Source organism: Rhipicephalus microplus, chromosome 7 (assembly GCF_043290135.1).
Source record: "Rhipicephalus microplus isolate Deutch F79 chromosome 7, USDA_Rmic, whole genome shotgun sequence".
NCBI classification, from domain to species: domain Eukaryota; kingdom Metazoa; phylum Arthropoda; class Arachnida; order Ixodida; family Ixodidae; genus Rhipicephalus; species Rhipicephalus microplus.
Window position 1 is genome coordinate 74127793 of NC_134706.1, and position 15266 is coordinate 74143058.

Here is a 15266-nt window from a genome sequence, read left to right on the forward strand (position 1 = left end):
AGTGACAACAAGCAAACACCGACAAAACACCTTATACTCGCGTTCACCTCCAGTAATCTGCCATAAGCTATTCAAACTGGGTTCACGAAGACTTCGATCAGACCATACATACCTAACCCAAGTGATTTTTTTAAATGCCACAGGTATGGCCACGGCTCACAAAGCTGTCGTGGGCACCAAACTTGTGCACTATGTGGAGTGTCAGGCCAAAAAAAACAGAGATCGTCAAATTAAAAATAAAGAAAGCATCACTTTCGAAGAAGCAAGAAGAAGAATGTCGCCATTTTATGGTGCTACATATGCTGATGCGGCGCGTCAGAGGGCAACGCTGCCCCAGCTCTCATTACTCCTCAGGCCAATGCACATTGAGCCGTCTGGTGGGACACCAGCCCCCAAGACGGCAGCAGTTCAGTCTACTCCGCCTCCTAGCAAATCGAGACCGGAGACTCCAGGGTCCTCTGGTCTCAAGGCTTCACCTCTCCTGGCGAGGCCTGAAATCCGAACCACCACATCGCATGTGCCGGTATCCAGTGCCTCTGAGGAGGCAATCGATAGAACGCTACCCTTGGTGCTAAAAGAGTGGCCGGCTCCTTGAAGCGCGCCAAAAAAAAAGCAAATACCGGGGCCGGACGACCGTCCTGCCACCTGAATTAACAATTTCACTCCAACGCAGGATACTCTTTATACACAGCAGGATCTTTTTTTAATATGCAGACAAAAATAATACAGTGGAACATCCGAGGCCTTCTTCGAAACCTCGATGGCTTACAATAACTCCTCCATGAACACAATCCTAGAGTTCTGTGTGTACAAGAGACACACCTAAAATGAACAAACACAAACTCTTTACGTAACTACGTATTCTTCCGAAAGGACAGAAATGATGCCACGCCGCCATCCGGTAGTCTAGCGGTTATAGTTAGTCAAGGAATACCATGTACACAATTACCCCTTCAAACTTCCCTCGAGGCGGTGGCTGTCCGAGTAGTTATTCTAAAAAACTTGTCACTGTCTGCTCTTTGTAGATACCTCCGCACCACCGTCTTGAAAAGTGTGAATTTCAGTGTTTAATAGACCAACTACCTGAAGCTTATCTGGCTCATGGGGACCTGACGCACATAGTCGTCTGTGGGGTTAATCTCGCTGTGATGCACGAGGTCGTCTCATGAACAGTTCCTCTATTCATCAGGTGCTTGTCTGTTGAATAGGGAAGAGGTTACATATTATAACCTTGCTAACGAAACTTACTCTTCCATAGACCTCAGTATTGCATCTTCTTCACTTGTACCATTCCTTCAGTGGAAAGTAATGAATAATCCATATGGAAGTGATCATTTTCCTTTAGTTTCCACTACACCAACATTATATGAATGTCCTCCACATGTTCTCAAATGGCTGTTAAACAAAGCCGACTGGGAAAAGTTTCATAACATTACTCACTAAAGTTGGACAGACATATGCGGGTTAGGCGTAGATGAAGCTGTGCAGTACTTCACAGCTTTTTTACTGACGCAGCAGCCAAGTGCATCCCACAAACATCTAGACTGCGCGGCAAGAGACCTGTGTTATGGTGGAACATTGGATGTCAAAATGCGCGAAAGGAGCAGAATATAGCATGGAGGTTTCTGCGGAGCTCACCGACAGTAGAAAACCTTGACAGCTTTAAGAAAATAAACTCTCAAGGCAGTAGAACGCATCAGGAGGGGATCGCATGCACATGTGAATTGATCCCTTGATTGTGTGCATGCAATTCCTTGATTCACGCGCGAACACGTGAATAAAGGGATCATGCACACACTTTCAACTCCAACCATCCCTTGAGGCAGTGGCTATTCGAGCTGTGCTTTTCGACAAACTGATCACAATTTGTACTTTTTTATGTACCTCCGAGCTATCACCTACAAAAACATGACTTCAAGTTCTTAATTGATGAACTTCCGTAAACTTTTGTTCTCCTTGGAAACTTGAATGTGCATAGCAGGCTACGGGAAGACCCTCGTTTCGACGCCCGAGGTTGACTGATTGAACAGTTCTTTCTTTCGTCGAGTGCGTGTCTCCTGAATCGAAAGGTCCAACCTATTATAACCTCGCTAACAATACATATTCCTCTATAGACCTAAGCATAGTATCTCAATCGTTTGTGTCTTTACTTCACAAGAAAGTCATCACTAATCTCTACGGAAATGACCATTTTCCTATAGTTTTTAGCACATCTGAAACAACTGAATGCCCGGCACAGGTTCCCCAATGGCTATTAAGCAAAGCCTAGTGGGAACAATTTTATACCATCACTCATTGAGGTTGGCACGACAAATGCACTTCAAGCATTAATGCGGCTATCAACTACTTCACGGCGTTCCTGATTGATGCAGCAACAAAATGCATCCCACAAACGAATGGACACCCTAGAAAACGACGTGTGCCTTGGTGGAACTCTGAGTGCCCGAATGCGCGCAAGCAGCAAAACAAAGCTTGAGGTTGCTTCGGAACTCATAGACAGCTAAAAATGTTGAAATATTTAAGAAAAATGAAGTCTCAGGTCAGGAGATGGCGTCCGCAGGCCAGAAAAGAAAGTTAGCAGAAGTTTTTATCAGTTATCAGCTCGTATACACAGGAGGCTAAAGTCTGGAACATGGTTAGTAGGGTAGCGGGAAGACAAGCACACACATTCCCACTTGTAAACACACAAGGTGGCAATATCGAAGATCAGGCGAACTTCCTCGGTGCACACTTCGAACGGGTGTCCAGCTCGTCACACTATACTGGCGCATTCCTAAAATACAGAACGAAAATCGAAAAACTAAAGCTCGAACACAAATGTACAAGATACGAGGGATAAAACCAAGCTTTCAGCTTAGCTGAGCTCCAAACATCACTGAACTTCTGCAGTGATTCCTCTACAGGTTCTGACCGTGTGGTTTACGAAATGTTAAAAAACCTACCAATCGAAACGCAAAAAAAACCTTACTTTGTACAATGCTATCTGGTTCTGAGACGCTATCCCTACTTCCTGGAAAGACGCTATTGTTATTCCCAGTTTGAAACAGGGCAAGGGCCTTGCAGTTTTGAGTTATAGGCCCATTGCGCTCACAAGCTGCTTATTCAAACTGCTGGAAAAAGTCATAAACTGCCGACTTGTACATTTCCTTGAAACGAACAATTTGCTAGACTCATTTTAGTGCGGGTTTCGAGAGAGTAGATCCACCACCGACCATCTTGTTCGCATCGAGGCACAGATCAGAAACGCTTCAGTTTATAAACAATACTTTCTGTGTTTTTCAGTATCAAAAAGTCATACGGTACAATGTGGCGCTTTGATATACCTTGGTGTGCGTGGCAGAATGCCAACTATAATCAAAAGTTACGTGTCAAACTGGACTTTCCAAGCTCGATTAGACAGCGTTTTTTCCCAAACGTTTGTTCAAGGTACAGGCATGCCGCAAGGTGGGTTACTTAGTTGCACACTTTTTATCATCAAATTTAATTCTTTGCTCTTGTCCGCCCTCGCCTATGTTTTATTGCACATATGTCGATGACGTCCAGCTTGGCTTTAGATCTTGCAATCTGGCCACGTGTAAGCACCAGGTTCAGCTTGGTTTGAACAATGTCTCCAATTTGGCTCAAGAGAACGAGTTCCGACTGAATGCACAGAAAAGCACGTTTGTCGTGTTCTCCGGGAAGAGAGGCATTCATCCTGAACCCGATATTCAACTGCATGGGTAAAGTCTATCGTTATTATTGAACACAAATTCTAAGGCCTAATCTTATACACCAAGCTAACCTTAATAGCACACATCAAATATTAAAAAAAACAAGTGGATAAAAGCTATGAACGTTATAAGAGTGTTCTCGCACTACGAAGCAACAAGAAGTGTTAATTAATTTGTATAAACACCTCGTACGTACCCGCCCAGACTATGACGCAACAGCATATCAGTCTGCGACACCTACTGCCCTTAAAATGCTTGACCCTGTTCATCATCTAGGCGTCGGTCTCTCCACTGTGCTTTAAGCACTAGCCCCATGGAAAGCCTGCACGTAGAATTGAACGAATGGTCGCTCCACCTCCAGAGACATTACAAGTCCTTTAAATATTATCTTAGTGTAAATGCAGACAAGGATTACCCATCACATTCCACAAATAATGATATGTCAAGCCTTGCTGTGTTTGAGAAACGGCCTTCTATGAGACATCGCTACTCACTGCGTGTGAAGGGCCTAGCAAAGAAAACCGGTGTGCCACTTGAACACCGTTTGATGGCTCCTGCACTATACCTTTCACCGTGGCAATAGCAGACAATAGATTGCGACGTGTCTTTCTTGAATGTTTCGAAGCATGCACCAGTCCCATAGATCCAAACATACTTCCGAGAACTACAACAAAACTACACATGTCCTGAATTTTTCATGGATGCTTCAAAGTCTGACACTTCTGTCTTGTACGCAGCCGTCGGCCCATCCTTTTTGGAAGCCAGCGTTCTGCACTCTGATTCAAGCATTTTCACCGGCGAAGCTTCTGCGCCACTCACGGCCGTCAAACACAAAAACAAATAAAACTACAGAAGACAGTAATATATACAGTTTCCCTCAGCATAGTAAAAGCTTTGAAAACTCTTAAAAAGCACAAGAACCCTGTCCTTGTCTCACTTTGTTCGCTTTTATGCACAGTCTACTGATCTAAGCAGCATCTTTTAGTCTGCTGGGTGCCAGAACACCGCGAAATTAAAAGCAATGCTCTGGTGGACCATCTAGCTTGAACCGCAAACAAAACGGCTTCCAATACATCGATACCAGTTCCTGCACTCGACTTGAAACCTTTTCTAAAAGGAAGGCTCAGGGACTACTGACAAAGGACATAGGACACACACACAGGTAATAAATTGCATGTCATCAAGCTGCAACTTGGTCATTGGCCACCAGTATCAAAATCACGACACGCAGAAGTAATCCTTACAAGGTTAAGAACAGGACATACACACAAAACACATTCATTTGTTTTGTGCGGGAGCGATTCACCTTTGTGTGAATGATGTGGAGAAGCACTCACCGTACTTCACATTCTAATCCAGTGTGAAGAATTAGACAGGCTGAGAAGACAACACATTCGATTACCCTACCGACAACAGATACCACTTCATCCTGCAATGTTCGTCAGTAGCGAACACTTTTTAGTTTTTACTCATATATCATTGTTAGCTTTTTAAAAGAAATTCGTATTTTTGATATAAAATACCCGGGCATTCCGTAGCATGACCTCTCCAGAGAGGTCTCCGCTGCGGTGGCTACACTCAACAAACCAGTTGTGCTAATGCCATACATGTCCACCATCGTTTTTATTAAAACAAGGTTTTGTCATCCATTAACACCACGCACCTTTCAAGGCATGGTCATAATTTTATTACTTCTATGTTTTTAGCCACCCTAGCGCGAGGACTTTTATGGCCCTTATACAGCCGCTTATCACAGTTATTGTCTATATCTCTACTAAGATAAACTGGCGCTCTTTGACCATGAAATGGCCCTTGCGCCCCAAACCATCAAACATCATCATCATCGAGCTATCATAGCTACACGACTTAAAACAAAACCTCTGAAGATGATGATTCGACAACTTATTATGGCGACATCTGCTATTTCAGAAGAGACTCACAAGAAGACTGCATTTCATGATAACAGCAAGCGGCTCATACACGAAAAAGACTCTGCACCGTGTCAACATAAAGTTCATAGGAACATGGAGCAGGCAGCACCACCGGAAGACAAGATGATTAAGTTGTGTTCATTGTTGCGTGAAGAGAGAACGAACCACGAACGGAAAAAGAGTGACAATGCGATAGAAATAACGGAACTTCAATTTCTGTTTCCGGAGGAGCAACAAAACCGAGAAAAATCAGAATTTAAACTTAAGAAGTCATGTGGAAAGCTTCTCGGTGAGACTTGGGGATACAGTACGAGTCACAAGCACATCACTTTATTCAGTCATTTTATGAGGTGCGGAAGCTGTTGACTTGAGCAAAAGAGAAGCTACGGCATGCAACTCCTTTGGTGCCCAAGATTCAACAAAAGCTGGCTGAGGAGATGCACCAGACTGAATTTGGGGAAAGAAGCCAGACGCAAGGACAAATGGAGAGATTTCCCTGTATGAGGAGATGAGCGCATGTGAGGAATGACGGCAAAATTAGAAAAGCCACCTACCAGAATCATCCGAGGAAGTAGGCATCATTGAGCAATTGAGCATTCAAGACGATGGTGCTTAGAGAAGTTGCTTGGATATCTTAAACAGTTCGCCGAGGAAAATGCGCGCCATCTTTATACCTCGAGAATCGGTGACAAAGCGACGAAACTGTCTCACTAGAGCGGGAATTCAGGCAGAAAGAGGTTGCGGGACACTTTTGGAAAAAGGCGCCTGCATTTGAAGTGGCGAAGCAACAGACTGGGAGGCCCGTTGACACAATTGCCAACTGCCGTGCGCTGGCGGCAAAAGAGATCCTCTACCTGCATACTAATTGAAAAGAGAAGCTTCACAAAACCAAGTATCAACTTGAAGAATAGACAGCTCATGATGACACGACAAATCAGCTCGACATCACGGAATCTTTCAGAGGACATCCAGGTGGGGACGTCCGTTTTTTCACTGCGAGACCATTAAAGGCGCTTTTGTAACAAGATCTGCCCGGAAGTGCTAACACCTAGAACAGCGCGACAAGCTTCAATGCGCGGCTAGGAATGATAATTTTATCTTGAGGGCTGGCGGATCACCAGAAGAAAAGGTTGAAGCGCAAGTAAGCATAAGTGAAGAAACAGGGACCTCCAAATTTAGCAGAGTCAAACTGGCCTCATACTTGTAAAATAAAGCCTTTTTTTGCGACATAAGTGGATTTGAGGGCTTCTAAGGAACGTCATACCCCGTACACATCTCTTCCGAGAATCTGCTTGTAATTTGTGTATTTAGTGGCCCTGTACGACAGAGCTTCCCGTTTCGTGCTCTTGTCGTAGTCTTGAACAAACGGGAAGTTGTGGTTGCAGATGAATTTCGCCAACTTATCAGAAGGCCGGCTCATCTTACCGTGCCTTATTTTATAATTCTGTTGCGTTAGCCACCCAGCAAATTACTGCTTGCTATTGCGCCCTGTGGCGTCAAGTAGACCCTCTATTTAGGTTTAGCAAGCTGCAATGTTCTATATTATCCTGTCGTCAAAAAGCGGTCTCAGGACCGGACAGCATAACGTACGATATGCTAAGGACCTTGGGCCAGCACGCACAACCATTCTCATAGATACTTACAACAATCTGATTGATATCTGGGGCTTAACGTCCCATAACCACCGTATGTTTATGACAGGTGCCGTATGATTATGAGAGACTAAAATTACGAGAAACACGACCCACACCCAAAGGAGCTTCGCCCCTAAAACATGTCATTCTGCTTCCTGGGTCACTGTTTGAAGACAGACGCGATGCGTGTTCATTACAAAAAAAACTGCTACAGGCTACGTATGACATAACGCTACCCAAAATACCAACTTCCTTTTGAAATGATACACATAAAAATATTTAAAAAAATGAACGAGGAGGTGAGGTGTTTTATTAGGTGTTACATCCGAGTCAAAGAGACGTTTCTATCTGCGTCTGCAAGTTTACGCGCACAGAAAACTTTGTGTCGACTGTAATGTTCGATAAGTACGCGCCTCTTTGATTAGTGAACGTGTATTTTCTTATGCAAGCGATGATATGCTGATCGATATGTGGGGTTTCAAAATCGCAAAACCACCATATACTTATGAGAGACGCCGGAGTGGAGGGCTCCGGGAATTTCGAGCACCCGAGTTTTTTTAACGTGCACGCAAGTCTGAGCACATGGGCATACAACATTTCCGCCTCCATCGGGCATGCAGCTGCCGCAGCCGAGATTTGATCCCTCGACCTGCGGGTCAGCAGCCGAGTACTTTAGCCACTACACCACCACGGCAGCGCTATTTACAACGATCTATTGACACGACAAATGGCACCCGAGTCTTGGAAGCTCGCTCGCATCATTCCGATCTTAAAACGAGCTAATACGCCCGTGAGCCTTGAATCATTCCACTCAATCAGTCTCACAAGTAATTTATGTAAGGTAATGGGAAAACATTATTGAGGCGTGACATCAGTGGTGGTGTAGCAGAACCAATTTATTGTGCAACTGCCTAACAGGTTTAGGAAAACAGAGATGCACAATGGATGCAATACAAGATATAGTAACGTATATGGAGCATGAACGCGCCTGTTGTAGTTTGACGATCGCAGTGTTGTTAGACATCAAAAGGGCATCCGACAGAGCCATTCACACTGACGTTCGGCTAAGTATGTTGGAACTCGGACTGTCCGGCAGGTCTTTGGGGCAGGTCTTTAATTCCGGCAGGTCTTTAAATTTTCATCGGGTCACAATATATTTGTGACGTTACGATGAATAGGAGACGTGGCCTGGCTCATACGCTATGTTTATTTCCTATTCTCACTTCTTCCTCCTCTACTTCTACTAACCTTCCCTGCCTTCTTACGTCACATACGCAATTAGACGAGAGAAGAAGAAAGTGCTGAACAAGACGTCAGAGAGGGTGTGGCACAAGGAAGCGTACTCAGCCCTTTTGAACAATGGCTGATTTAGAAAAAAGACTGGCTTCTCGGTTGAAATATTTTTTTGTGCAGTATGTGCGTGCATAAAGGCATCTGGGACTGACGTTCAAGTAATTTATGTTGCATTGCAAGACAGTATAAATATTAACCACTTCTTATAGAAAATCAATGGTTATGATGCACGCTAGGGCAGCTGTATTGTCGTTCATCCGTAGGAAGGTAAAAATTTCAATCTCAATTTAAAAAGAGAACAACTAATGATTGTTACACAGCATCGATTCTTCGGAGTAATACTTGATCGGCAGCTATCATGGCCCCCTCACATAAAGAAACTCAAAAAGAAGGTCAATATGCTAGTGAATACACTCTGCAGAATTCCTGGGACACCTTGGGGTGGATTTGTATCATTCATGCTCGCTTTTCACAATGTTTAATTACGAACAAATTGCATATTATGCACCAGTCTTACAAGGTCTTTCCCGAACTTCAGAGGAGAGACTTCAAGTACTATTAGCTAGGGGACTGTGCGTCTGCCCAGGCGTTCCACGAGTGACATTGAGCAGCCTTACCATTGCAAAGACTCGACAACCACCCTTCCCAATTAGGAGAACAACTGAAATATGCCGTAATTTTTTCTGCTTACAGACGAAACACAAAGACACCCATTGGCACTATAATTTTCGCAACTCAATATAAGCAATGTTAATGAAGAAATAGAAATTAATCTACTTTTATCACCAAAGAATTACTTTCCGAACTCCGCAGTTGACTATTACTCTTGGGCGCTTGCAATACGAACCATAGAGTTATCAATAGATGGCATCGTCAGAAAAAGAGATACCTTCATCCAAGCTGCTCATCAACTAGCGCTTCATCAGGTACGCATGTCATATCTAGGATACATACACGTTTACACAGATGGCTCAAGTATTACAACGTCTTCAACAACATTTATTATACCACAGCTCAATATTCATAAATCATTTAGGTTATGTCGCACATAATTACTTACTAGAGCTTAGCTCTTCCTATTCTGTATGCTCTAAAGTTTATGAACTCGGAAGCAGACACGTAAAAATAGGTTCTTTTCAGCGATTCACATGTCGCATTAGCATCACTCTCCAGTACCAACGGGACAGTTGTTGTTTCTTTACCAATCTCAGAAATGATTGTTTAGTGTTATAAAGACTGCAACTTTCAAAATGAGCGAAAATGCGTGGTTTCGCAAAATTACAAACAGCTACCACTCTCGCAAGCACAAGCACTCAATTTCAGCTTACCGTTTGTGATGGTCATACATGGTGATACCCATGCTTTTTTATGGTCGTTTTGCAAATACAAACAACTGGTTGTATAAATATTATGCAAACTTTTAACACGAATGTCTGTACTTATAAGGTTTGCACGCATGCTCAGCATCACTTTCGTAATGTTTCACTCAAGAAAGAATTAAGTCTTGCTAACCTTCCTTTCGCATGCTTCGCAGTCGCATTTCGCGGAAAGTGGTATGGAGGAAAAGTAATAAAGTTTATTATAAGATACCAGCATGTTTAAGGGGCCGGGCCTCAGCCTCCCATGAGGGGATTTCAAGGGTTTGCCTCAACGCTGCTTCCCGGACGTGCTAGGTCACCGATGTTTGGTTGTGAAGAGCGGGGCTTCGCAGAGCCTCATGAAGCTTCGACGAAAGGGTCGTGGCGTTAATGTGTGTATACTCTGCCAGGCACTCCCACAGCATGTGCGGAAGCGTAGCCGGGTGAGTGCCGCAGCACCGGCAGTGGGAGGTTATGTACACATCTGGGGATATGAGGTGAAATCGGGCCGGTGAGGGATACCTGTTTCTTTGAAGTAGACGCAAACTGGTGGCCTGTACTCGATTGAGCTTGGGGTGAGGTGGGGGAAGGGCTCGGCGTCTGAGGTAAAAGTGCTTAACCAGATAATTGTAGGTAGTCAGGTTGTCCCTGGTGTCCATCTCGTTTCCAGTACACCAACGTGTTTGACAAGGACTCGCGCAAGGGAGTGGGTGACCTCGTTGATAATGAGGAGGCGTAGGTGAACTGAGCCCGCGTGAGCGAGGATCCATGGCAGAGGAAGTAGTGGCGCTGATTGCATGGTGTAGGACTCCATTGCGTGTGGCGGCAGCTACAAAACGTGTGCCGTGAGGATACTCAGCTGCGTCAACAAATGTGGCGCCAGGTTCGTGGGCAAGGGCTTTTGTGATGGCTCTAGCGCGAGCTTGGCGCCGGGCTCTGTTGTACCCAGGACGCATGTTTCTACGGATGGGATCCGCGTGAATCCAGCTGCAGATGTTATGCAGAATTGATTGTTTGGGGCCCTGTTGCTGGTGATACGTGAAGCCAAGCGTGGAGAGAATAGAACGTCCCGTTTCAGTGAGTGTGAGCCACTTTAGCTGACTGCGTTGTTGGGCTTCGATGAGTTCTGCAACGGTGTTGTGAACTCCCAGTTGATTGAAAAGTTCAGTGCGGGTGTATTTCGGGAGGCCAAGTGCGTGCTTGTACACCTTTCGTATGAGGGTATCGAACTTGTTTTGTTCTGAACGATACTAGTTCAGATAAGCAGCAACGTAGGTGATATGATACTGGACAAAAGACTGCACAAGGCGGAGAAGGCTCTCTCCTTTGAGACCACTTCTTCGGTTGGATATACGTTTGAGAAGACGTAAGGTGTTGTGAAATTGAGCAGAGATCTTGCTCAGAGCCAAGCCGTTAGAGCCGTTGGCTGAGATAGTGAGACCGAGGACCCGGATACTAGGGACGTGCATGATAGCGCTGCCGTCTTGAAGGTGAAGCGTGATGGTGTCACGTGGTCTTTGCTCATGTAGGTGTTTGGGGGGACGTCCCCGCAGAATTGGCTTGTAAAGAAGCAGCTCCGATTTAGTCGGTGAACAGCGCACTCCGGTTCTTTGTAGATAGGCCTCAACTCTGTCAGTCGCCGTGGAAAGTGGTATCTTCCAAACTTTTTCTTAGCTTCGCCGCGACGGTTTAGTGGTTAAGGTAAAGCCACCTTTTTACAGGTCTTGTAAATGAGTTACGGCTGCAGTGGCTGCATTTTCTATGCATGCGAAATTGCTGTAGGCCCGTGTGCTCAGCTTTGCGTGCAACCCAAACCCCAGGTGGTCAAATTTCTGGAACCCTTCACGGCGGCGTCTCTCATAATATTTTAGTGGTTTTGGGTCGTTACAGCCTACATATCAAATAATCAATCAGTCCGAAATTTTCAGCGTTCACTTTGGAGTCTCCTAACAACTCTCCCACCAATTCTTTGATTCATTTGGGGCATCCGATGAACAGCTTGTATCATTTCTTAGGTTTCGTACTAAATGTGATTCTGGATATATCAGGGAAGAAATTATTGTGAAAGTGGCTGTGATATATGCTCAAGTGCCAGTAACTGTGATTTTAAGCGCACTCATCATTCTGTATATTTATTTGTATTGCTGTGACCTCTAGTCAATGCAAGAAAAATCTTGCAAGCGGCGTGAAGAGTCATTTTTGGAACAGCGCAAACAATACGTCATCATTCATGAAGCGATTGGTTGTGTCGATATTGTGTGCTGAAATCACAGGAACTATATTTTGAGGTGTTCGTGCTGCACATGATTACAGTTTTTTCAAAAGTCATTTGCATTACCCTTGCAAACACAAATGTGGAGACGATTTTTGAGCGTGAGTGGATACTTAGGGCGACTTCAATTTCTTTGCCCTAAGTTCGCTATTTTCTTGCTTGTTTGGCGATTTTCTGGCAATTTTTTTTCTCGCCGACCTGGCTGCTCTTTTTGTTGGCTAGTCTCAGCACAGATTTTGGCATCTATTGTTTCTGTAGCAAAGTTTCTCCATTTATCCAGCACATCTAAAAATTCAAGAATGGTTTAATAACTTTATGTGTCTAAATGTGTGGCAAGTATATAGCTATTGTAACATAGACATTGCTTTGCCCAAACAACCTTAGAATGTCCTTCCCACTACATGGTACGTTTCCAGCTCACCGACAACATTCTTAAAGCTTATCCAGAAGATGAATAATACATGAAGAGATTGCTGAAAACTGCAATTATTAAAATTTGCACCTGATTTTTCGGTCTGTTGTGGCTGCGTATGTCGCATGTCGCTAATAGAGCGAGACCATTATTTTTCCGTCGTATTAATACAGGCTCAGCGATGGTGTAGATACGGACCCCAATAGCTTAATGCTAAACCGTGTCTTGAAGGTGCCCAAGCACTTTTGTTTTTGACTTAATCGTTTATTGTTTTATTGCTATAGCAAATGTATGGAAACTCTTGGCAAGATTTTGGCGCTAGCGTCGCCAATATTCACCGTCTATGTGTACGTATTTGTATATATGAAAACAAAAGAAAGCAAAATAATTCAGAAATAGAATCCGGTGTGCGAAATTGACCGTCCGACCTCTTCCTTGTGAGTTCGAGGTGTCAGCCATTGAGCCATGAAGGAGGACCTCTTTCAAGGCTGAAACGACAAGCTATTTGTATATACCACCTACTACTGGCGGTAGCCGTCTCGGGGGATCTATCGTGCTTTCAGCAGTAGTGGTGAGATGGCGCAATGAGCGCGCGATGCCAGATCGTCACGACGCGGTGACGTGCGCCTTAGGCGCTCTCATCTCCCACGCGCTTTCTCATCTGCTGCACGCGGATAGGGGGAGGAGAAAGCTCACGCTCCTACCTTGCTGTGTGGACAATAGAATGCCTTGTGCTTTCTCCAGAACGATTCTGTTGTAGTTACCGGGGTGCACAATGGTCACTACACTCGCAGCACAGTCTGCGTTTGCAAAAAAGGCGCGCTTTTCAGACACAGCGAAGTAACAACTGGCCCCATTATTGGCGTATTACTATAGCTGTCGGTACGTTTCGTGCGTCATATGCGCGTGAAAAACGCCGGGCACGTCTCACTATACTGGTCATTAATCGCGTGACCTCCCAAATTGTTGCAATTGCGTTCATTAGTTCGCCTTTGTGGCAAAGTTGTGACCTATTTTTACTGCATCTCGCGCCTTCATATTGACATTGAACTGCATCTCCACGAGAAGGACGCGCTCGACATAAAACCCTTTACAACAATGAGAGCCACTGTGTTCGAGGTACAGAGTGACTGCGTACTTTTGTAGGCCATAACACCCAGACTGCTCGAATTAGCACACTGCCAGCGAGGCTCATGACCTCAATTATAGTGCCACTGCACTTGTTTTTTTACGTGTTCAACTATAACTTTTGGATACAGCCTTGCCAGAGCCCTCACTACTATTTTCATAGCAAAATTAGTTGGAATGAATTGTACATCCACAGTGCGAAATGCAACTACCGCGGTTGTGACCGAACCCTCAAGATTAGGGTTAGTAGCTGAGTTCTGCAATGTATATGCTACTGAGACAAATTATGCAGCGGTTATAATTGTTGGGCACACTAAAGCAAAAAAAACATAACATATACAGCCACCAGTACTAAATATTTCAGGAAATTGACCAAGATAAAGCCGCATCACTAAACTTATAAGGGAACAATAATTTCACTAACAAAAACCTAAAAAGAAGCATTTGCGGCAGATCTTCAGTACCTTGAAACTTTGCCCCACAACCTCTTGTTTTTGTGTTGTAAATATGAAGATAAGGCCACTTACTCTCTATGTGTTGTATCAATTCTGTGAGCAGCATGGTATTCCAAGTCTGATAAAACATCAGATACTGTCGCTGGGCACCAGTCTTTTTTGCCAACTCACCTGTGAAACATTACTCAAGATCAGAAGTCGGCAAACTAACACACGAGTAGAGTCACTTAGGCTCACTCAGACTCAGATCGAGTCGTAAATCTCAGTCTTAGTGAATGGTGGGGAGTAATCTGTTGGTGAGTTTCAATTTAAGTGATTGCAGTTGAGAAAACTTTAGTGAGTGTGATTGCGAGTGAGCCCTAAGGTCAAAATGTATCTATTCAGTGAGTTTGAGTGAGCTCTACAGTTTTTTGTCGATCTATGGTTACACGTATTCACTAAACTTCACTATTACCGTTTGCTTTGCGTATACTCTCCCGTTTATACTCAAGCCGACTCCCAGTTACTTTTGAGAACCATCGCTGATACACCAGCTCAATATTGTGATGAGAGGCGTCAGTTACTCAGACCCAATTACAGCTCACACAGGCACAGATACAGCTATGAGTCTGAGTGATTCTGAGTGAGCGCTATTTTTGTGATTCTGGTCATCCTGATCAAAGAAGATAGCCTCAGCGAAAAGACGAACCTCACCATGAATGAAATAAGCTGACTTATGGAGTTCTCCCTCAACGTAGCACATTTCTCTTCCGGGAGTGAATTCTACAAATAAGAAAGCAGTCTAACGTCAACTTCTTTGTAGCACACATAAAATGAATTGAGATGGCAATTCAATTGACACAATATAGCTTTTATTTTCCAAGTGGCCTCTTGAGACGGAAAAAGTGGGCTGGAAGGACGTTTTAGCTTCTGGGCTCACTGGAAATAAATGCACACAGAGGGAGATCTAAAATTCATTTTCAATCATTCTAACTTCAAGAAGACATCCTTTGTCAACACGCTCTTAAACCATGCGAAGGTTATCTGCAGATCTAAAAAAAACGAAAAGAAGACGCGATCACTACTGACCAACG

General features: G+C 44.2%; 1 protein-coding gene across 3 annotated transcripts in view; it reads right to left on the minus strand.

The window, feature by feature from the left end:
• Window positions 1-15266, minus strand: part of LOC142766976 (japanin-like-RA2) — a 152192-nt gene that overhangs the window by 7666 nt on the left and 129260 nt on the right. For all 3 annotated transcript variants that reach the window (XM_075868184.1, XM_075868186.1, XM_075868185.1), the window contains one exon: window positions 14266-14364. In XM_075868184.1, coding sequence (XP_075724299.1) covers window positions 14266-14364 — 99 coding nt within the window. The remainder of the gene's footprint in view (window positions 1-14265; window positions 14365-15266) is intronic.